Raw genomic sequence first — 22,764 nt, forward strand, 5'->3', positions numbered from 1 at the left:
TTACACTTTCTGTCCTCATTCCTTGCTAACGGGCTAAGTTGCAGATGGGTGCTTTCTTATGTAGGCAAACGGGCCCTCAGACTTCCAGCCTTCTCTGGCCACAGTGAAAGGGCTGTTACACCAAAAGAAAGGATGAGTCACCAGAATGGGGTGGGTGCCACAGCCCACAGAGAAAAGCACCCCTGAACAAGAGAAGGCCTCCCTGTGAGACAACTTGAGACCGAGCCAGCAGCCTTGTCCTTCAAAGAGATTTGTATTTTGCCATGGGCCTTCTCACAAGACTGCCCAGAAAATTGTCTTGCTTTGTGGTTAAACACTCAGATTCTGGAGTCAAACTTACTGGTGTTTGAGCCCAGTTCTGCCACTGATCTAAGAACCTCTGGCAAAAGGGAGAATCTAGGCTCTAAGCAGTTCAAGTTCAGCAAGAGGGACAGCAAGGTAATCAGACCTTTGCAAAAGTATGAGAGAGGCTCTGATGGGCTGGGAAGGCCCTGGGAGAAGCATCTCACCTGGCAGATCTTCCCAGAAGTCAGTCCTGGGAACAAGAATGACATAGCCAGGTAGAATGTGGGAAAGAGATGATGTTCTCGGTTCCAGGGGAGAAGGGAGTGGGTCTGATTTTGTTTCTCATGCGCCCGCCACATGTCTGGCACACATTAGACTACCAATACTTGCTGACCCCAGGAAGGAATGAGCCTCCCTGTCCAGAACATGGGAAGCTCTGATTTTAAATACAGAGGCGGGATGTGGCCCATGTCAGACCTGGGTAACCATTCAGATTTGCTAGGACCTGACAGGGCCCACTAAAGCCCAGCGCTCCAGGGTACATTTGCCTGTGACCTCCGTGTCACCAGCATGAGGGGACAGCTGCCTTAGCACCCAAGAGACAGCCATGGAAGCCTCCAGGGTCAGGGCCACGAGAAAGACAAGTAGGGATAAACTAGGTTAAAGGTGGAACCTCTGGCCCAGACATCCTCCTAGGGAAGCGAGGCTGCGTTAGGGCAAGAGATGTGCAGGAGAGCACAGGCATAGGTGGATGAGGGGGAGGGCAGGGGAGGAGATACCTGTGTTGCACAGGTGTGAAGCGCGCCAGGGCCCGGCGGGACGCGTGTCCCCGTCCCGTCCCCCGGCAGGCGGCGCCAGAGCGCAAGCCCGAGAGTGACACGGGTCCGGGAGTCCAGCCGGGCGGAGCGAAGGGCGGGCCCGGCGTCTCTGGGCGCTGGAGCGCGGCGACACTGCGGCCCCGGGAAGGACGGACCGACGCGCCGCCGGACCGTCCGCGGCCATGGCCGAGCACGCCGCTCGCCCATGCTGCCTGGGCTGGGACTTCAGCACGCAGCAGGTACCGTCGCGGGCCCCGGGTCCGGGCTGGGCGGGGCGGGGCGTGCTGCCTCCTCCGGGACGGCGGGCTGGCTGGCGGGACCCGGGCGCGGGGAACCCTGGGCCGAGCCGCGGGCGAGCCTCCCTCCTGCGCTTCCTGGGGGTGCCGGCGACCCCTTCCCCCTGATGTCTAACCCGTGCCGCCTGCCGGCTAGATGCGGCCGCGACCCTGCCTGGACTCCTGCCCTCCCGGAAACGGTGGGCGCCCCCACCCCCAGCCCCGGCGGATCCCGCGGGCACGTAGCGGGAAGTGCCCGGAGCGGCCGGGGTCCCGAAGCGCTCGCCCCTCGAAGGAAGGAAAGGAAGGACAGGAAGGACAGGAAGGACGTTAGTCGGCCGCCTGAGACTCGGCAACAGACAGACGGTAGACGTGCACGCGGGCATAACCAGTGACCTGGAACCAGATCACTGCTTGAAACTTTTTAGGTGGAATGGGCACGATGTACGCATGAACTTTGTTCCACCCGTGGTTGGCACCAACATGCCCAGGTCAACGTACCCGGCACTGCTGGCCCCAGGACGGGCTGTGCTGCTCCCGGGGCTCTGCGGACAGAGAGCAGAGCCAAAATGCCTTCAAACTGCGTGTGGGGTGCCAAGGGGCTACTTTTCCTTAACTTGGGAAATCAGCACGGGTGCAGTCAAACCCCACGGTCTCCGAGATGGGTCTGGGAGGGCAGGGTTAGACCAGTTTTGACCAGAAATTCCTGTGGGACTGGGCAGTGAGGTTGCCTTGCTGGGTCTCAGTGCCCATCTGTCCGGGAGAGGAGCTGTATACACCCCAGAGTTTGGAGGTCTGCTCCATCCGGACCTGTATGTCTCTGGACCATGATCATGGCCTGTGGGAACAGCCCAGGGACTTTGTCTGATCTCTCAGGTCCCTGCAGACGGGGTCCCCAGAGACATCTCCAGATCCTGCCTCTCATTCTTTCCCCTACAAGACTTACTCAGGAATCCTTGCCAGGCTCTGGAATCAGCTCATCTATGAACATCTGGTTCTAAGACGATCTTGGCTTTGGTTGTTTAGGGGGCAAAGATGCCTTGAGCTGTATGGGTGTTTCTACTTTGCCTCAGCCTCTTCATTTTACCTACTCTTTGGGTATGTTCCCAGAGGAGGCCTCTGTTACTGTGGTTACAATGATGTACCCCCAGCCTTCTGGGAGGTCTCCAGGCTGAGCCACTCACTGGGGTGTGGGGCTTCACCTGGTGATGTTCCTACCCCTGGACCAGTGTAGAAGCTGAGGAAAATTCTATACACCATTTTTTTTATTATTTTTTTAAAGATTTTATTTATTTATTTGACAGAGAGAGATCACAAGTAGGCAGAGAGGCAGGCAGAGAGAGAGAGGAGGAAGCAGACTCCCTGCCAAGCAGAGAGCCCGATGTGGGACTCGATCCCAGGACCTGAGATCATGACCTGAGCCGAAGGCAGCGGCTTAACCCACTGAGCCACCCAGGCGCCCTCTATACACCATTTTTAAAAATGCCTTGCAGGTGAAAGTTGTTGCTGTTGATGCAGAGCTGAATGTGTTCTATGAGGACAGTGTGAATTTTGACAAAGACCTTCTAGAATTTGGGTATGTACATAGTATATATGTGTTGGGGGGGTTGGTTTTGGAGTTGTCCCTTAACCTTTTACATTCATTAACCACACTATTCTGGTGTGATATTGTGATTTAGAAGAAATACATATTTGGTCATTCAGATGGCCAAAATATATTTCTCACATGCATTTGGTCTTCATCCATAGTTCCTGCCTCACAGTTCCCCAAACCCTTGGAACTTCCTAAGAGTTGAGAGTTAGAAAGGTGTCTTTTGTTATGTTAATGGAGGTGACTTTTGGACCCCACCTGGGGGTAGGGGCTGGTTGCCCAGAAGACCAACCATGTGATTAGAGGGTTGGAATTTTCAGCTGGAGATTGAAAGGTCAATGGCCAATGACTAAGTCCTGACTGTGTAATGAAGCCTTCACAAGAACTCAAAAGGACTGGGTTTGGAGAGCTTCTGGGTTGGTTTGGGCAGAGTGGCGTGCCTGGAAAGGATATGGAAGCTCCCTGCACTTTCCCCATACCTCACTCTATGTACGTACCTCTTCATCTGGCTGTGGATTCCTGTCCTTTATCATGTCCTTTAATAAATTGGTAAACCTAAGTATGAGTTTCCCTGAGTTCTGTGAGCTGCTCAAGCAAATTAAAAGAACCTAAGGCCACTGGAACCAACAATCTGTGACTGGTTGGTCAGAAGCTTAGGGCTTAGGGAAAAGCTTAGGGCTGGTGCCAGGTATCTAAAGTGGGTTGGGTGGGCAGTGTTGTAGGACTGACCCCTACACTGGGATTTGATGCTGTCTCTGGGTAGATAATGTCAGATCATCTTCTGGTATCCAAGAATTGCTTGGTGGTGTGTGTAGAGGACCACCATCCCTACCTGTCCCCTACCATATTAGAGTTGCGTCCAAGAATCTGAGAGCTGATATATCTATAGATCCATTTTTATCAAACTGCAGGCGTGTTGGTCTGGGAAGACCTCTCAGCATCCTTTTTTTCCTGTGCCCTGAATGTGTTTTCCATTCCTTCCCAGTTCCATGCACTTGTTCATCCATACTTGCAGTAGGTATCAGTTGAGACTTGCTTTGTGTCAGGCACCATGCAGGGTATCAGGATTTGATGGTGAACCAGGGATGTGGTCCTTACTTTCCCAGAGCTTCCTGTTAAGTAGGGGAGACTGATACCAATCAAGGACTCTGACAAAATATTTGATTATAGACTCAGAGAAGGCCATTAGAGGAAAGGAACTCACTTCTCCAAATGTTTATTAGAAAGGAATGTGACCCAAACTTGGGGAGTGGTCAGGAAGCATCCCGAAGTAGTGTTTTAGCCAAGGTCTGAGTAAGTGGAGTTTGCCTGGTGATGGAAAGGAGAGAGCGTTTTAGGCAGAAGCAGCAGTGTGTGCAAAGGCCCTGTGGCAAGAAAGAGCACTGCTTATTCAGTGAATTGAAGAAGGCCAGTGTGGCTGGAGAGCAGAGAGGGAGGTGGAGGCTGGGCTGGATCACATAGGCCTGGGTACAAGTTTCTCTATTAGGATACTAATACCTATGAACAGCCCCCAAAGGACCATACAGATGGGAGTAAGTTGTGACACAGTTGTATTTGTATTTTGAACAGATCTCTCTGGGTGCAGTGGGAAATCAGTTGGGGGTTGGTCAGTATGCATGTTGGGAGACCATGGAGGTGTGTCAAGATCATCTGGATGGGAAATGATAGCATCTTGGAAGAGAGAGCTGGGTGGCAAAATTGACAAGTCCTGGGGAAGAACTGAATTTGAGATATGAAGGAGAGGTTTCTGGGTGGCCTTCTGGATGACGGTAGACTGAAAAGATTTTGTCTTAGGGAGAAAGATCATGAGTTTAGCTGTTGTATTAGTTTGCCAGAAAAAAATACCACAGACTGAATGTCTCAAACAACAGAAACTTATTTTCCTATAGTTCTGGAGCCTGGAAGTCCTAGATCAAGGTGCTCGTAGGGTCAGTTTCCTCTGAGAGGCCTCTCTCCTTCATTTGCAGATGGCTACCTTCTTGCTGCCTGTCACACTGTCATCCTCTGCCCCTGCATCCCTGGTGCCTCCACTGTGTTGTGTCCCCGTCTACTTTTATAAGTGCACCAGTCATACAGGATTAGGGTGTACCCTGATAACATCATTGTAAGTTAATTGCCTTTCTCAAGGCTCTTTCTCCAAACACAGTCACATTCACAGGTACTAGGGATTAGGACTTCAACCTAAGAATTTTGGAGGATATAATTCAGTCCATAATAGCTGTGGACTTGTAGATTCTGAGGTGTCTCTGAGAGGGGGTTGTGGTGGAACTGTCCCTCCACAACTGTTTTAGATGCCCCAGAAGTGGGGCACCTGGCAGGATCAGTCAGTAGAGCGTGCCCCTCTTGATCTCAGTGTTGTGAGTTTGAGCCCCTTGTTGGGTGTGGATATTACTTAAAAATAAAATCTTAAAAAAAAAAAAGATATTACTTCCCTGTTGGCTCTTTGGCATGAATCACTGCTGCTCATGTCGTAGACTTGCTTTGAGCCGACGTTGGAAGCCATCTTGCATTTGTAGTTTGTATTACTGTAGACTATGTATTTAAGTTTTGGTAGTTTTGTCTTTCAGGGATTAGTCCATTTTTTTTTTTTAAAGATTTTATTTATTTGACAGAGACAGACACAGCAAGAAAGGGAGCACAAGCAAGAGGAGTGGAAGAGGGAAACAGGCTTCCTGTGGAGCAGGTAGCCCAATGCAGGGCTCCATCCCAGGACCCCAAGATCATGACCTGAGCCAAAGGCAGACACTTAATGACTGAGCCACGCAGATGCCCAGGGTTGGTCCATTTTATTTAAGCTTTTAAATTTGTGGCTACAGAATTGTTCATAATATTCCTTTATTTTCCTTTGGTGTCTGTGGGATCAGTAGTGATGGCCTTCTGTCATTTCTGATATTGATCATTTGTGTCTTCTTGCTTATTACCTTGGTTAACCTGGCTAGAGGTTTATCAGTTCAATGATCTTTTTGAAATGTCAGCTTTCAGTTTTGTTGATTTTTCTCTACTGCTTTCCTCTTTTCATCTCTCATTGATCTGTGTTCTCATTTTTAAAGACTTTTTTTTTTTTTTAAGATTTTATTTATTTATTTATTTGTGAGAGAGAGAGAGAGAGAGAGAGAGAGCGCGCACAGGAGAACACAAGCAGGCAGAGGCAGAGAGAGGCAGGCTCCCCACTGAGCAAGGAGCCAGATGTGGGACTCGATCCCAGGACCCTGGGATCATGACCTGAACTGAAGGCAGTAGCTTAACCTACTGAGCCACCCAGGCATTCCTGTGTTCTCATTTTTAGTATTTCTTTTCTTCTAACATGGGGTTAGAGGTGAAGGTGTTTCCTGTGCTACTGCACTTCTCAGCCTTTTCCTATTGCTTTCAGATTTTGAGTCACAGTTTGAAAGGCCTTCCCCATTCTGAGATTGTGAAGCAATTTGCCTGCATTTTTTTCTAGTTCTTGCAAGGTTTCCGTTTTCTTACATAAAAATATTTGAAGTTTATCTAGGTGTATGGCATGACATTTGTATCCAGCTCCAATTTTTTACTGATGACTCTCCAATTGTCTTGCTACCATATTTTAAAAGCTCATCTTTACCTCACTGATTTGAGATGCCAGCTTTATTTGCTAATTTCTGTGTATGGTTAGGTCGATTTCTGGGTCTTTTCTTTTGTTCCATTAGTTGGGTCTGTTCATGAGCCAGTAACGTGTTTTAATATTCCAGCTTTATAATATGATTTAATATATAGAATTGTTGGTCCCCTCTGACTGTTGTACAGTGTCCATGGACATTCTTGTTCTTTTTTTTTTATTATTATTTAAAGATTTTATTTATTTATTTGTCTTAGAAAGAGAGCACAGGCAAGGAAAGTGGCAGGCACAGGGAGAATCAGGCCCCCCGCTGAGGAGGGGGGGTGTTTTTTTTTCCCCCAGGACTCTGGGATCATGACCTGAGTCTAAGGCAGATGCTTAACGACTGAGCCACCCAGGCGCCCTCTTGTTCTTTTTTGATATATACTTTTGAATCAGCTTTTAAAGTTCCAGAAAGCAAAATTACTAATATTTTTATTGAAATCATATTACTTTTATAAATTAACAGTTGCGGAGAGTTAGCAACTTTATGAGATTGAGTTTTCCTGTCAAAGCATGTGTTTGTTCCATTTGTTCAAGCTTCTTTTGAATACTTCACATGGTCTGGATATGTTGTTTTTTTTTAATTACTGGAAATTTTATTTATTTCTTTAAATATTTTGTTTATTTGAGAGAGAGACAATGAGAGAGAAAGAGCATCAGAGTGGTGAGGGGCAGAGAAAGACGTAGACTCCCCAACAGGCAGGGAGCCCGATGTGGGACTAGATCCTGGGACTCCAGGATCCTGATCGGAGCCGAAGGCAGTTGCTTAACCAACTGAGCCACCCAGGTGCCTGGGTTTGACATATGGATATGTTGCAGAAAAGACCATTCTACCCACCCCTCCCTATACCCAGCCCCTTTGCAAAGTGAGTTTGTAGCTCCTTCCATCGAGAGATGGGAGTCATTTCCTGACCTGCAGATTTTTAACCAGTAGAATGAGAGGAAAGGAACATTGTGCAGTTCTAGACCTAAGCCTCAAGAAGGCCTTGCTGACTTCTGCTCTCATCCTTGGAACCCTGCCCAGCCACCACGTGACCAAGCTCGGGCCAGCCTGCTGGAGAATGTGAGGCACATGACTAAGTTACCCGGTATCCCCAGCCAAGAGAAGCAGCAGCTGGCCCCCAGAGGCAGAGCCCTCTGGCCCTCTTGCTACTGCTAGCCGACACACAGAAGGAGCCCAGCCAAGCTCAGCCCAGTGACCCACAGAATTGTGAGCTAAACAAGCTTAGTAGGTTCAGGTTACTTAGCCATGAGGTGGTTTGTAACAAGGCAAAACCACGTGGTACCTCTAATTCATTTTAAACTTTCTGACTGTTGTATCTTTTTACTAATGTAGATGGGGACTTTTCTGTAGCGATTGAGCAGCAATCTACCAGGCTTCTTTCCTTCTCCTGGGCATACCCCCACCTTGCAGTTTTGGTCCGTTGTGTGACTTAAGTCCTAACCAGCAGAACGTGGGAGAAAGTGAACAGGGCTCTCTATCAGAACATACAACCCTGGCTGTGATCCTCTGCCCTGTGTCTTTCTGGGTCCTGTGGCTGGATGCGAATGTCCAGGGCACCTTGGAAACCGCTTAGAAGATGAGAAGAGCCCCTGTCCTCCTGGGTCTCTGATTAACCTCAGAGAACAGAGAACTGCCCCCACCCCCACCCCCGCACTCCACATTCCTGGTCCCCAGCACTCCACTGATGATGCTTTGCATGAGTGGGAACTAACTTCAACTGTGTCAAACCAGGGAAATTAACTAATACAGGGTCATCCCTTCCCATCACTTGTTTTTTTTTAATGCTCTATTGAGATAGAATTCATGTACCAAAAAATTCACTCTTTTAAAATGTACAGTTGCATGGTTTTTAATATACTCATAGAACTGGGTCATAGTCTCCACTATTTAGTTTTAGAACATTTTCATCTCCTCAAAAAAAGAAACCCTGTATCCACTAGCAGTCACTGCTTACGCCCCCTCCTCCAGCCCTGGCAAGCAGTCTTGGCGGATTTGACTATTCTGAACATTTCCTATCAATGAATTTGTGCAATGGCTGGTAATTTTTGGCAAGTTTCTTTCACTTACCATAATGCTTTCAGAGTTTCTCTTGTATGCTATGAGTACTTCATTCCTTTCTATAATATACTCAGTAACGCTCCATTTAGTATAGTTATTACATTTCGTTTATCCATACATCAGTTGCCAGATATCCAGCAAAGATAATCCAGATAATCTTTGAGCTCTTATCAACAATCCTGCTGTGAACATTCATGGATGTTATAAACTATGTTGTGCCCCCTTCCTGTCCTCTGAGAAATCCTGTTGAAGCCCTAACCTCCAGTGTGGCTGTAGTTGGTATTTGGTGATAGGGCCTGTAGGGAGGTAAGTCAGGGAAATGAGGTGGTAAGGATGGGGCTCTAATCCAACAGGACTGGTGTTCTGGTAAGAAGAAGGTCTCTTTCTCCTCCCCGAGTCTGCACAGAGGAAAGGTCATGTGAGGACACGGTAAGAACATGGCCCTCTGCACATAGGAAGAACACTTTCACCAGAAACCAAAGTTGCCAGCACCTTGATCCTGGGCTTCTTGCCTCCAGAACTGTGACAAGATAAATGCCTGTTTAGACCACTCCATCTGTGGTAATTGTTACGGCAGCCAGAGCTGACTAATCGAGTGTATGAGTTTTTGTGTGGACATGTGTTCTCATTTCCACTGGGTATATACCTAGGAGTGGAATGAACAGACTTTTCCGAAGCAACAGTACCATTTTATATTCCCATGAGTGGTATAGGAGGATTGCAATTTCTCCCAAGTTTTTGCCCAAATTGGTTTTTTACTATTCTTCCAATTACAGATTATAGCTGTATTAGTGGGCATGAAATGGTGGTTCATGGTGATGGTGATTTGCATCTTTCTAAGGACCAATGATGTTGAATATGTTTGGCCATTTGTGTATCCTTTTTGGAGAAATGTCCACTTGGATCCTTTGCCCATTTTTCAGCTTCCTTAGTTGTCTTTTTATTATTGAGTTCTGAAAGTTCTTTGGCTAGTCTGAAGACAAGTCTTTTAACAGACAACATGATTTCAAAACTTTTTTCACATTTCTGTGTGTTGTCTTTTCACTTTCTTGATGATCCTTTGAAACAAAAGTTTTAAATTTTAATTGTCTATTTAATCTTTTTTTTTCTTTGTTGCTTGTACTTTGGTACAGTATTTGTTAGGTTTTGGTGTTGATTTTGTATTTCACACACAAAAAATTGGAAATTTCCAAGGTGCCCTGGAACAATATAAATACTATTAGAAATACTTGTTTTTTAAAGGTTTCAGAGCATTTTCTGTGAAACATTTGGGCCTGGTGCTTTGGCAGGTGTGGGGAGCTCCAGTCTTCCCTCCTAGCAGAAATTGCCAATTTTAAGTTGTTAAATACATGCGGACTGTTTAGTTGCAATTATCATGTGTTTTGTAAAGGCAACATTTTTTTCTGATGGTTTTTATTGTCTCTTTTTATTGGGAAGTTTGCTGCTCTTTTTCACCTTTTCCCTATAGTATCTTTTCAAAAATGTCAGTATTATTTAGTATAATTTGTGTATAAAAAAAGGACATCCATTAAAATGTACACTCGAGTGCATTTTCATAGAGGCAGACCTATAGCTGGGAAAGTGCCACCAAAATTATGATATACAGACTATCTACGTCGCTCCGAAAAGATTATTTGTGCCCCTTTGCATTCCATCCTTTCTTCCCCGCTGGACTTGGAAAACCACTGACCTCCTTTTCCACAACAGGTGGATTTGTGCTTTCTGGCATTTGATATACATGGCGTCATATAATATGGACTCTTGTGGGCCTGGCCTCCTTCACTCAGCATGATCATTGGAGATTCATCTCTGTCAGTGTGTGTATCAGTAGTTCATTTTTTTTTTTTTAAGATTTTTATTTATTTATTTGTCAGAGAGAGCAGAAGCATGGAGAGCTACAGGCAGAACTGGCAGAGTTGGCAGAGCAGGCAGAGGGAGAAGCAGGCTCCCCACCGAGCAAGGAGCCCAATGTGGGACTCGATCTCAGGACCCCGGGATCGTGACCTGAGTGGAAGGCAGATGCTTAACCCACTGAGCCACGCAGGTGCCCCAGTAGTTCACTTTATTATTATTACTATTATCATCATCATGTAGTTCTCCACCACACACACACATACATACCATAATTTATCCATTCACTTGCTTGGGGACACCTGAGTTGACTCCAGATTTTTTTTTTTTTTTAATATTTTATTTATTTGACAGAGAGAGACTCAGTGAGAGAGGGAACACAAGCAGGGGGAGTGGGAAAGGGAAAAGCACACTTCCCGCTGAGCAGGGAGCCTGATGCAGAGCTCAGTCCCAGGACCCTGGGATCATGACCTGAGCCAAAGGCAGAGACGTAACGACTGAGCCCCCCAGGCGCCCCTAACTCCAGTTTTCTGTTGCCACAGATAAGGCTGCTGTGGAAACTTGTGTACAAACCTGCCTTAGAACTTTTACTTTCATTTCTCTTGGCTGGAAAATTAGGAATAGAATCTCTGGGTCCCATGGTTATCTCATAGCATCTAGCTATGGATTCTGAGCTGTTTGTTTGTTAAAGATTTTATTTATTTATTTGATTGAGAGAGATTTAGAGAATGAGTGGCAGGAGAGGCAAGAGGGGAAGCCGACTCCCAGTAAAGCAGGGACTCGTGGGACTCGATCCCAGATAACCCCGGGATCATGACCTGAGCTGAAAGGTAGATGCTTAACCGACTGAGTCAGTCAGGCTCCCTGTTGTTGTTGTTGTTATTGTTTTAAACTCATCCTTGAGGGGTGCCTGGGTGGCACAGTCGGTTAAGTGTATGCCTTTGGCTCAGGTCATGATCTCAGGGTCCTGGGATCGAGCCCTGCATCAGGCTCCTTGCTCAGTGGGCTTCTGCTTCTCCCTATACCTCTGTGCTTTCTCTCTCTCAAGTAAATAAACAAAATTTTAAAAATAAAGATAAACGCATCATTGAAAGAGTTGGATTTTGTCAAATCAGTTATTTGCACGAGGGCCTTATGGGGGGACGAGGGTAGGGAGAGGGGTCCAGGCAACTTTCCAGGCTTGCAATTCAAGGACTCCCTGGTCTGATGGCCAAGAACGTTTCCTGCAGACGCAGTACCTCTGTGTGGCACATCCTTTCTACCTCTCCAAACCCAGTGGGCTTGGGAGGGTTTTAATCCAGCTCTGCACCCCCTAGTGCCCTCATGACCACAGTGCAAGTGGTGCCATGCCTGCCTTCCAGGGCGAGCCCCTCATATTTAGAAGGCTTAGTTTTGCTGGTGTCGTCTGAGAATCACCACCCCTGAGCAATTCCCTAGGTCTCCTCTTTCCCTCCTGCCAGCGTTGTTCAGCCTCGTTCAGTTTAAAGTGTTCCCACTGACGTTGGGGAAGGGGCATTTCTATCCCCACCGGGTCCCTGCCCAAGGCCCTGCCCAGCACTCTGTCTTGTTCTTGTAGGACTCAGGGTGGCGTTCACATTCACGAGGATGGACTGACAGTGACCTCTCCAGTCCTGATGTGGGTCCAGGTAAGCACAGGGAGCCCAGACTCTTTGTTGAGACCAGGTCCTCATTGGGTGAGGGAGTCAGCCTGGCTCCTCGGGCTAGACTCCCCTCAGCACTCAACACGTGTCAGTACTTCCAAGCCAAGAGGGCACAGAAAGATCTAGCAGATCTGGTGCTAGAGCACTGGCAGGCCCTGCCGGGAAGTAGCCATCCTGAGAATACCGCCTTTCCCAAACCTTTGCCAGACACTGCGGGAGGCCCTCTGGCCAACCTTCAAACCCTGAGATGCAGACACAGCACTGGCGTTTTAGGGTTCGGGCTCAGATGGACCCCAGGCCAGGCCTGCTTGCTCAGGACCAACAAGAAAGGAAGTTGCCTGTTGCCGAACATGGGTGACCCATGGTGCCGTGGGACCAGGGGTATGGCCAGTACAGAACAGCATGATAGGGCTAGGTCTGCCTCGGGGGTCCCGAGACCCTGAAACTGGAAGCCAGCCAAAGGCAATGTTCAGTGTGTCTGCCAAAGCTGGTCCAGTCCTCTGGTACCTGGTTAAGCAGTTCCCTCTCCTGAAATCTTTCTGTTAAGATAACTAGTGTAATTTAAAAATTTTTTTAAATCAACTTAACCCTGACTCATACTGGAGGATTAGGGTAAAAGACAGCTTTCTACCGGCCAGGCCAGCTAGAATGGACTTCCCAAGGCTAAGCCAGACCAAGGGGTGCTGGGGTGACAGGCAAGAGTCTGTGTCTAGAGGTCCCAGTGATAATGTCAGGGACTTTGATAGATTGGGGCCTTAACTTGAGGTGATGAGCAATAGGTAGAGAGCCAGACTTGGGGGTGGGGCCCCATGATTTCTCATTGTGAGCAGCGCCCCAGGATTGGACCTGTTCTAGCTTTGCCAGTCCCCTGTCCAGCTATGCCCCATCCCCTGCTCAGGGTTTGGCCAGGAGGGCCCAGTTGGCACAACCTGGGCTGCGAGAGGAGCCCTCCCAGCAGAGGGTAGGGATGGTGGAGTCAGGTCAAAGCTCCAGTGGCTGTTCTACCCTCGAGGGAAACACAGCCTGGAGTGACTCTCTGATTCCTGCCCTGAAGTCTTAGGGAGCATTAGGCTGTGCTGGGCAGCATCATCAATCCCACAGTTCAGGTCTTGCAAGAAAGAAGATTGCACCCAGATGGTGGGGGGTGGAATGGGGATTGGGACAGATGGCCATCTCTGCCTACCCTTTCCAGCCTGGTGCTCCTGGACACAGAGTCTAGGCCTGGTCCCCTCTCCCTCCGATGGGGGCTGTCTACTTTGCTCTTCCCCTCTCTGTTGCAGTGAAATCACACCAGTAGTTCAGAGGTTGAAAATGCAAATAAAAGAAACCACAATTTTTTTAAAAAGATTTTATTTATTTATTTGTCAGAGAGAGTGAGCACAGGCAGAGTGGCAGGCAGAGGCAGAGGGAGAAGCAGGCTCCCTGCTGAGCAAGGAGCCCAACTCAATCCTAGGACGTTGGGATCATGACCTAAACCGAAGGCAGCCACTTAACCAACTGAGCCACTCAGCCATCCCAAGAAACCATAATTTGATGCACTTTGTTTTTGCTCTTCCTGAGTGCTTAGGCATCCCAGATTGGAGAAGCAGAATTTGAGGGGCCCATGGTTTCTGACTCCTTCTATTTAAGCTATTTTTACTGTGGTTCATCTTTTTATTTGATTGGTGCTGACTTTAATGAATTATTCCAGGCCTTATCCATCCTAAGCAATCAGCTCTCTTGCATCTCCGGGATAACGGCAAGCACTAGGGTTTCAGGGCTCAGCCCATGGGTTTGCATGACTCGGTGGTTCTGGACAGTTATGGTGGGCTCTATTTGTCTTTCAGGCTCTGGATATCATCTTGGAGAGGATGAAGGCTTCAGGCTTCGATTTCTCTCAAGTCCTCGCCCTGTCTGGGGCAGGCCAGGTTTGTCTGTAGCAGCCCCCTGTGGCGTGTGGGCAGCCATTGGGAAGGGGTGCGGGGCTCCCCTAGAGGGAGTGCTTTCCTTGAGAGTCACTGCACACTTTCTATTGTTGGTAGAGCCCTGCTGCTCTGCTACCTCGGAGAATGTAGAGTGTGTGCCTTCTTGCAAAGGATCGGAGGTGGCTGGAAATGTGCAGCATTATCCAGAACAGGACTCTGGGTGAGGAAGAACTGGATAGAGGTCGTCGATTGAGGTAGAGGAAGCATTTGGCGTGCATTGATGATGCCTGCCTGGAAGCACTGGCATTGCTTTTCTGTTTCCTGGAAGTAGAGGCAAAGTCAAACATTCGACTTCTAATGAGAGCAGTTTTAATAGTAGTAATATTTGTAAAAATAATAACAAAACATACCGTCTGAGCACTTAGTGCAGGCCAGGTGCCGCGCTGAGCGTTTTACATAGACTGTCTTTTTGTCTTTTTAAGAAAGAGAGAGCATGAATAGGGGGAGCAGTAGAGAGAGGGAGAGAGAATTTCAAGCAGACTCAGTGCTCAGTGTGGAGCCCAATGTGGGGCTCACAACCCTGAGGTCATGACTTGAGCCGAAACCAAGAGTCCACTGCTTAACTGAGGAGCCACCCAGGCGCCTCTTACTTAGACGATTTAACCTAATCGCTACAGTGTTTTAGGAGGCGGTGTCAGGGTGTGGTTAGCATAGGAGCACTGGGTCTGCTGCCGGGCTCTATCCCCAGGCTCGCCATTTAAAAGTAGTGACCAGGGCATGTCATCGAACTTTCTGGGGCCTCTTGTCCTCCTCTGCCTGAGGTTCAATGTGAATGTGAAATACTTAGTGCATTAAAAACTTCATGTAAGTTTTAGCTACTACCTTTAGTATCATTGCCATTTACCTGAGGACACTGAGGCGCAGAGGGGCGATGCCACTTACCCAAGGTCACACAGCTGCCTGGTGGAGGAATCAGGACCCAAGCTGAGTCTTACCCTCTGAATCACTTTGCTCCGTGGTGGATTAGCCTGCTTTCACATCCTTGTGAGAGAGTGCTTACAGATTTTTCTGAGCCACCTCTTCTCCTCTGTCCTCCAGCCTAATAGGAATTTAACGCTCCTGTCCTGTTCGACAGATTCCCCGGGAGATCTTGCCCACCTCGCTCATCTGAACCACAGGCTGGGATACCCTGTCCCTCCTGGGCATCCCCTGATCCCATGCCAGGTGTCCCCAAGAACACCTCCAGCTTACCCCAGGGCCACAACCCACCTGTCATCTTTGACTGTCTAAGGGGTCTCCGTGCCCTGTTGATTTGTTATATGACTCTTGAATCTCCCACCTCCTCTCCAATCCTGCCTCTCTTGCCCCAAGCTGAATATCTACGATTTTTCTTTGGGACTCTGCTTGGGCCTCCCTGGCTCCCAGGTACCTTCTCCATGACTCCTAAACCCTTTCATACACTCAGCCCTGGCCATGGCACTCCCTTGCTAACCCAGAGTTCCCACACCTCCGAGATAAGTCCCCACCTCCAGGCCCTGGCGCTCAGGCTGCCACCTCCCCCCTCCAGCCCCCACCACCTCCCTCTTGCCCAAGACTCAGCCCACTGTGTCAGGTGCCACCGCTCCCTGCACTTGCCAGCCTCTCTCAGCCATGCCTGCTCTCTGCATGGAGCACCCATGTGCTTAGCTCCAGCCCCTTTCCTACTAAACAGGGCCCCTTCTGCCAGCGCGTTCAGTGGCCCTCCTCGGTGTCCCCACTGCCCTGCCACTGCACATCCACAGGGTTTTGTAATTGTGTGTTTGTGTCTTCCTCCCTGACTCACCGACCACATCGTAGAGAATAAGGACAGTACTATTCTCTTCATCCACCCCGTTGCCCGGCATGACCTAGGTGCTCCGTAAATGTTCGTTGAGTGAACGAACGGGTAACTGAATAAAGGAATGAATTTCAGGTACTATTGTGAGCGATATGTTTTTACAGTACAGTTTTATGAGGATACCAAGATCCAAACCACTAATTCTTTCTTGGACCCTTCCTTTAAATTTTGAGGGGGACAGGGCAGAGTTCTCATTTTCTAGAGCTGATAACCAAGTCTCAGAAAGGGTGAGTTCTGTAAGAAGTGGCAGGGCCAGGCTTGGAGCCAGTTCTTTGGGGTGTGGTCTGGACTCTGGGAGGTGATCCCAGTGTGTGGCCATGTGAGCATGTGCTTGGTTTTCCCTTGACAGCAACATGGAAGTGTATACTGGAAGGCTGGGGCCAGCCGCGTGCTGACAAGCCTGTCACCAGACCTCCTGTTACATAAGCAGCTGCAGGTAACCGTGGGAAGAAGGGCCCAAGCCCCTCTGGGCCCTGAAGTCTGGGGCTTTTGTGTATTGTCAAGGGTTTGGGAACTTTGGCTCAGGTAGTAGTGCAGTAAACAGGGTCTGCCCTGCCTCCTGCTGGGTACAGCTGGTGTCTGGATGGAGGGTCAGGTGCTGACAGCCCTCGTCTTGGGTCCCTTCCTGGTAGGCATGGCTCTGGCTAGCTTCCCCCTCAGAGAGCTTGCCTTGGCGTGTGATGCCTCTGGGTGGTGCTGGGAAGGCAGGCTCCGTCTTCTCCATGGTTCCCCGCCGCAAATGCCCCTGGGAAATGGCACTTTGTGGCAGCTCTAGCCCTCCCCTGCTTATCTCCAGTATCGCCAGTGGTGCTCAGGTGTCCTCCTCAGAACCTTCTACCTTGAGCTTTCTGGGGAGAGACACCAGTGGACCAAGCCGAGGTTTGGGTGGGAAGGGCTTAACCACAGGTCTCCCAAGGTCACGTCCAGTGGGGAGGTGACCATACCTGCTGTCATAGGTGGTGGAACCACCAGTGCTGGGGCGGCTTCCAGAGTCAGCAGGCAGAGTTCAAGCCTGTGCCTTTGTTCCTCCTTTCCAGGCGTGTTTCTCCATCAGGGACAGCCCAGTATGGATGGACTCCAGCACCACAGTCCAGTGCCGCCGACTAGAGGCCGCCGTGGGTGGGGCGCAGGCTCTCAGCTGCCTCACCGGCTCCCGAGCCTATGAGGTAAGCAGTGCCTGCCTGGGGCTGGGGGCCAGGGTTGGTCCTGGGAGGAGGGTCCTGTTGCTGGTTTTGGCCCCCTGTCCCTGGGTGTCTGGGACACAGCTGGTGACCTGCCCCAGTGGGGATCCCATGAGGCCCTGTGTGTATTGCCCCTGCAAAGCCAGCCCAAGGCTGTCCTGCCTCCCTCTGCTGCCCACAAGCAAGGATGGGTCTCTTGTTGCCCAGCAGGGGACCGAGGTGGGATCATAGCCATGCTCTCTGCAGGGTGATGATGGCACTTCCTCTGACCTGGGGATAAAAATAGCACTCATGCTTGGGACAGTTTTGAAGCCGAAGGGAGTCAATGTATGCAAGGCATTTAGTACAGCTCCTGGAAAAGTAAAAGAGGAATGAATAAATAAAAGGAATGCCTCTTTCCTGCTGGCTTCAGCCCCTGTTCCTGGAGCTGGCTCTGACTAGCCCAGTTTGGCTCATGATTGGGGGTAGCGAACATAGCCTCTTCTCCTGCACAGGTGCTCTTGGTCAGCACAGTCCCTGCGGTGGGGGGTGGCATGGGGTGGAGCAAGGCGTTTCCAGTAAGGGTGTGCAGCAAACATTTCTAGGTTTGAGGCCTTTGTAAAGCGTTCACGATACTAACTCACATCCAGAGCATGCTACGGCGACCTCACTTTGTGGAGATGATCACTGCACATAGGATTTGGGTTTTTAAGAATTTGCGCTCTTTTTCCAGCGTTTTACAGGAAACCAGATTGCAAAGATTTACCAGCAGAATCCTGAGGCCTATGCACACACAGAGGTTAGTTAAATGATCTTAATTTGATTTAAGTCCTAGTTGAATTTCTTTTATAATACTACCTTTAGCATAAATAGATCTCATGTTCATTGGCCAAAAATATTGATTAGCAGACATTAGAACTGGTGTATGTTTGGCTTACTTATTTCTCACTGGTAAGCCATCTCCAAAGAGGAGGGGAAAAGGAAATCATGGGAAAGAAAAATCAGGGCCTTTCCCCACCAGTGGGGTGGAGGTCAGGGGCAGAGGTCAAGGAGAGGGTGGGAGCCCTGAGGACTGGTGTCTTCCTGGGGCCTCCTGAGTAGGAGATCCAGGTGCACCTCAGTTTCCTGCCTGCTTTGTGCAGGATGGCTACCAGGCACTCGATTGGCGCCGGCTCACTGTTTTCTTTGGAAATGGGGAAAGCTGGACCCATGTGGCTGCAGCTGTGGCCCTTCTGCCAGAGCCTGTGTCCCAGGAGCTCAGATTCATTCTTTGATCCACAAGCGGTGGAAGGCAGCACTTAATGCTGCCTGGGAAGTAGTTCCATACCTTGGCTAGTGATTTTCATCTCCGCATCATTAGAAAATGATCAGTGTATATTAAACCAAAGTGCCTTTTTAATATTGGAAGTTAACAACATCCCATTTATTACGTGATGACTCAAGTTTCCAGATTTCTCTGCAGCATTAGCTGTGTAGATTCCCGGGGAGGAGAGGGCAGAGACAGAAAAACCCTCTCCACATTCTCTGTGTAGAACAAAGGTGGCCTGAGTGGGGACAGGAGGTGTTGGCATTCTCTGCTGTGATTCCTGCCTGGAAGCACAGACCCTCGGGGACATTGGAAGTCTGTTATCCATTCCTCCAGCTCATGCCTGGGGTTTGTGGCTTCTGAGGAACTGACTTCCACTCACACTTATTCTGAACCCCCAAGAGTGTCTTTGTTGGTTCTGAATCCTGTGGCCACGCATCCCACTTCCCTTGTGACTAGATATAAAGACCACAGAAACAGAGAAAGGAAATCAGGCTCCTTGGATGCCCGGCAGAAGGGCCACTTCTCTGAGCACGGCTTTTCTACAGGCCTTGTTGCTCTTCCTCTTTGCTGGACTTGATGGTTCTCTGGCTGGTCAGAAACTGCAGAGTGAGGCACTCCCCCAAGGACTCGGTTCTTGGTATTCCAGATACATATGCCAACAGTCCTGTCTCCAGGATACTCTCTCACCGCCATTACTGGGCCATCTCGCTCCACGTTTCCGCTTCCCTCCCTGATTTAAAACTCTTCTCAGGTGGTGGGTATCAGAGTATTAAGTTGCTTATGGTATGGCCTATTTCACTGCCTCTCTCTCTTTCACAGAGAATTTCTTTGGTTAGTAGTTTCGCTGCTTCTCTGTTCCTTGGGTCTTACGCTCCTATCGACTACAGTGACGGTAAGCCTTCAGAGTCCTGGCGGGGGGTGCCTGTTCAGTATGTGGGTGGACGGGTGCACCTGTGGGCAGCGTGGGCAGGGCAGACTTTTAGCCCTATCATCTTTTACTATGAAGGGAGTGTGTTAGTTATCTTTTGCTGTGTAATGAATGCTCCAATGCTTAGCAGAGTAGGAACTTTTTTTTAAAAGATTTTATTTATTTACTTGACAGAGAGATCACAATTAGGCAGAGAGGCAGGCAGAGAGAGAGGGGAAGCAGGCTCCCTGCTGAGCAGAGAGCCCGATGCAGGGCTCGATCCCAGGACCCTGGGATCATGACCTGAGCCGAAGGCAGAGGCTTTAACCCACTGAGCCACCCAGGCGCCCCAAGTAGGAACTTTATTTCTTAATATTTTATTTATTTGAGAGAGAGAGAGGGAGAGGGAGGGAGGGAGAGCACAAGCAGAGGGAGCAGCAGGCTCCACTGAGCAGGGAACCTGTTGCCAGATTTGATCCTGGGAGCCTGAGATCATGACCTGAGCTGAAGGCAGACGCTTCACCGACCAAGCCACCCAGGCCCCCTGACTGCAAGTGTTTATTATCTCACAGGATTTCTGCAGGTCCATAGTCTGGGAGCCGGTAAGCTGGGTGGGCCTGGTCAGGAGCTCTCATGAGGTGGTGGTCAAGCTGGCAGCCAGGACCAGCCATCGAAAGGCTTGACCAGGGCTGGAGGATCCATTTCCAGAGCCCCAAACTTCTTAGCCAGAGGCCTCACTTCCTCACCACATGGGCCTCCCATAGGACATAGTGACAGTGGGTGGATCCCCGCCCCCCCCACCCCCCCACCCTCCCACCCCCGCCTGAGCGAGGGATGAGACAAAACTGTGGCCAAGCAGAAGCCGCAGAATCTCTACACCTTAACCTTGGAAGTGATGTGCCATCCCTTCTGGCTCACCCTGCTGGTCGCACAGACCTTCCCAGGTGCGGGAAGGCAGGGACCTCACTAGGTGGGAACAGCAGGGCTCTGGGTGGGCCTAGGCCGCTTGGAGCCTGGTTCTTACAGGGTGTTGTTTCTTGAAGTTATGTTCACATCTGGGGAACTCAAGGGAGTGGTGAGTTTCTGAGTCAGTGCCTTGCCAAAAATTAATGTAAGCAATGCCAGTGAGGAAGGAGAGCCGGGATGAGGCTGCCGAAGGTAGTTTTGTGAGGCCATGCTAAAGGCCAAACAGCAGAAGGAAGCAGAGTGCAGAGCGAGAGCCCAGACCGATGCTTGTGACCTCAGAGGAGTCTCGGAAGGCTCAGAGCCCCCTGGAATCCAGCTGGAGTTGTCCGAGTGCTGTCGTTGGCCACATACTATTCTAGCGTTCAGGGAGAGAAAGTAAGGTGTCAAAGAGGTGGTCCCCGAGCTTCACTCACAATCTGGGGAAGACAGGGTTCCCACAGGTAGCTGCACACAAGTCAGGCTAGCAGGACCCTGAACCTAGAATAGCCCATGTCCACCCATCTTCGCCATACCCACCCTGGGGCTGTTATGTGCTGCTGGGAAAAGTCACAGCCTGGCTCCCGTCGGTGTTCCAAAGTTCGGGTTCTATAGCCTTGCTGGGCCCTTGGCTCCACTCTCCTCACTCCCCCGAGAAGTCACTCCCTGATTTACCAGGCATCTCACTTCCTTCCTTGGGTCCCTGCCGATGGCTGTCAGCCTCCACCTGGGCCCAGTGGAGGAGGAAGAGAAGAGCCCTTCTCTGCTCTGGCTTCTCTACCCTTTGCCATCCTCAGGAAAGCGTTGGGCGACATAGATTGTTTTCCGACAGACTTTGGGAGCTGATCCCCGTGATGTTCTTGAAAAGTTAGAGGTGACTAGGGAAGCCTGAGGGCTGACCCACATCGGCATGGAGCCATCTCTGCACAGACCCCTCGAGCCCCAGGGGACACGGAGAACAGTTCCTCATCAGCGTAGTGCCAGGTCTTAGGACCACAGATTCCTAGGCTGACATGAGGAATATTTGGAGGAGGTGGTGGGGCTGTGTGTTTCCAAGGCCCCTGCTGACCTCTGGTTCTCCGGCTTTCTAGTTGCCTAATGACCCAGGCACACTGCATGCATTGCATTGGGAAAGAGCTCCAGGTATGATTTTGTGGCAAGAACTGGATCAGCTTTCCACCAGATGGGCGCATGTTCACCACAGGTCCTTTGCAAAGATGTTTCTGTTTCTCGTTTCCTTCATTCCTTAGGTTCTGGAATGAATTTGTTGCAGATCCAGGACAAAGTCTGGTCGCAGGTCTGCCTTCGCGCCTGTGCACCTCATTTAGAGGAGAAGCTTGGCTCACCTGTACCGTCATGCTCTGTGTTGGTAGGTCCCCGTGCAGGTGACATGGCTCATTTCCAAGCGGGCAGCTACTGGGGCAAGCAATGCAGAATACACACACACACACACACACACAGAGTCACCCTCGTTCATTTCTTTACACACGGGCATACAAACGCGGACTTTCAGGCTAGTGTAAGGGAAGTATTTGATGTACAGCAAAGCCAAATGTCTGGATCAGTGCCTTGCATTTAGCAGGGACTCAAGTGCACATACAGATGACTGCCTCGTGGCAGCAAGGTGTGGGGAAGGGGACCTGGGAAAATTCCACTAGAAATTTATTAGAACAGGAAGAAAAGTAGAAGGTATAAGTGGTGGGTGATTACGCACTTTAGGAAAAAGTACACAGAATGCTGACATTCTAGGGCTAGATACCACCTCTGAAGCTTAAAACGGGCAGTCTGGAGAAAATAGAAATATGAACAAGCTGAGGGAGAACGCAGGCTGTGTGGCAGACTGCCCAGGCTGGATTCCTGCCTCGGCTGCTCACCAGTTCTGTGACTTTCTTCTGTACCTCAGTTTCCCCATCATTTCCATAATTCCTGAAATAGTGGGAATAATGATATTCTCTGTGTCATGCAGACTTGTGCAGAATAAATGAGGTAGTGCATTTAAAGCGCTTAAGATGGGGTGTCTACCTAGCTCAGTTAGAGCATGCATCTCTTGATCTCGGGGTTGTGAGTTTGAGCCCCACTCTGGGTGTAGAGATCACTTACAAATAAAAGCTTTATTTATATGTGTGCCTGGGTGGCTCAGTGAATTAAGCCTCTGCTATGGTCCTGGGATCGAGCTCCACATGGGGCTCTCTGCTCAGCAGAGAGTCTGCTTCCCCTCCTTTTTCCTGCCTCTCTGCCTACTTGTGATCTCTCTCTCTCTCTGTCAAATAAGTAAAAATCTTTTTAAAAATTTAAAAAAGAAGAAAAACAAATAAACTGTTTAAGATAGTGTCTGGTCCCAAGGGTAATATTAAAAACATTTACGGCAGCCACATGCAAAAGAATGAAATTGGACCCCTGCCTTACACCGTACACAAAAATTAACTGAAAATTGATTAAAGACTTGAATGTAAGACCTGAAACCATAAAAACTCCTAGAAGAAAACGGGTGTTAGTGACAATTT

The 22,764-nt window shown here is 49.4% G+C and overlaps 1 protein-coding gene across 6 annotated transcripts in view; it reads left to right on the forward strand.

Moving 5' to 3' along the window:
• The first annotated feature begins 1,182 nt into the window (after positions 1-1,182).
• The window catches only part of XYLB (xylulokinase), a 47,512-nt gene continuing 25,930 nt past the window's right edge, over positions 1,183-22,764 (forward strand). For 2 of the 6 annotated variants that reach the window (XM_004759355.3, XM_045089141.1), the window contains exons 1-9: positions 1,187-1,342; positions 2,872-2,954; positions 12,078-12,147; positions 13,989-14,069; positions 16,292-16,378; positions 16,980-17,108; positions 17,836-17,901; positions 19,231-19,303; positions 21,511-21,629. In XM_004759355.3, the coding sequence (XP_004759412.1) occupies positions 1,286-1,342; positions 2,872-2,954; positions 12,078-12,147; positions 13,989-14,069; positions 16,292-16,378; positions 16,980-17,108; positions 17,836-17,901; positions 19,231-19,303; positions 21,511-21,629 (765 nt within the window). In that variant the 5' untranslated portion in view covers positions 1,187-1,285. Of the gene's footprint in view, positions 1,343-2,871; positions 2,955-5,725; positions 5,745-12,077; positions 12,148-13,988; positions 14,070-16,291; positions 16,379-16,979; positions 17,109-17,835; positions 17,902-19,230; positions 19,304-21,510; positions 21,630-22,764 lie in introns of those variants that run through there. The other 4 variants (XM_045089143.1, XM_004759353.3, XM_045089142.1 and 1 more) reach the window with 4 other exon arrangements.

Source organism: Mustela putorius, unplaced genomic scaffold (assembly GCF_011764305.1).
Source record: "Mustela putorius furo isolate JIRA1106 unplaced genomic scaffold, ASM1176430v1.1 tig00003834_pilon_pilon_pilon, whole genome shotgun sequence".
Lineage (NCBI taxonomy): Eukaryota > Metazoa > Chordata > Mammalia > Carnivora > Mustelidae > Mustela > Mustela putorius.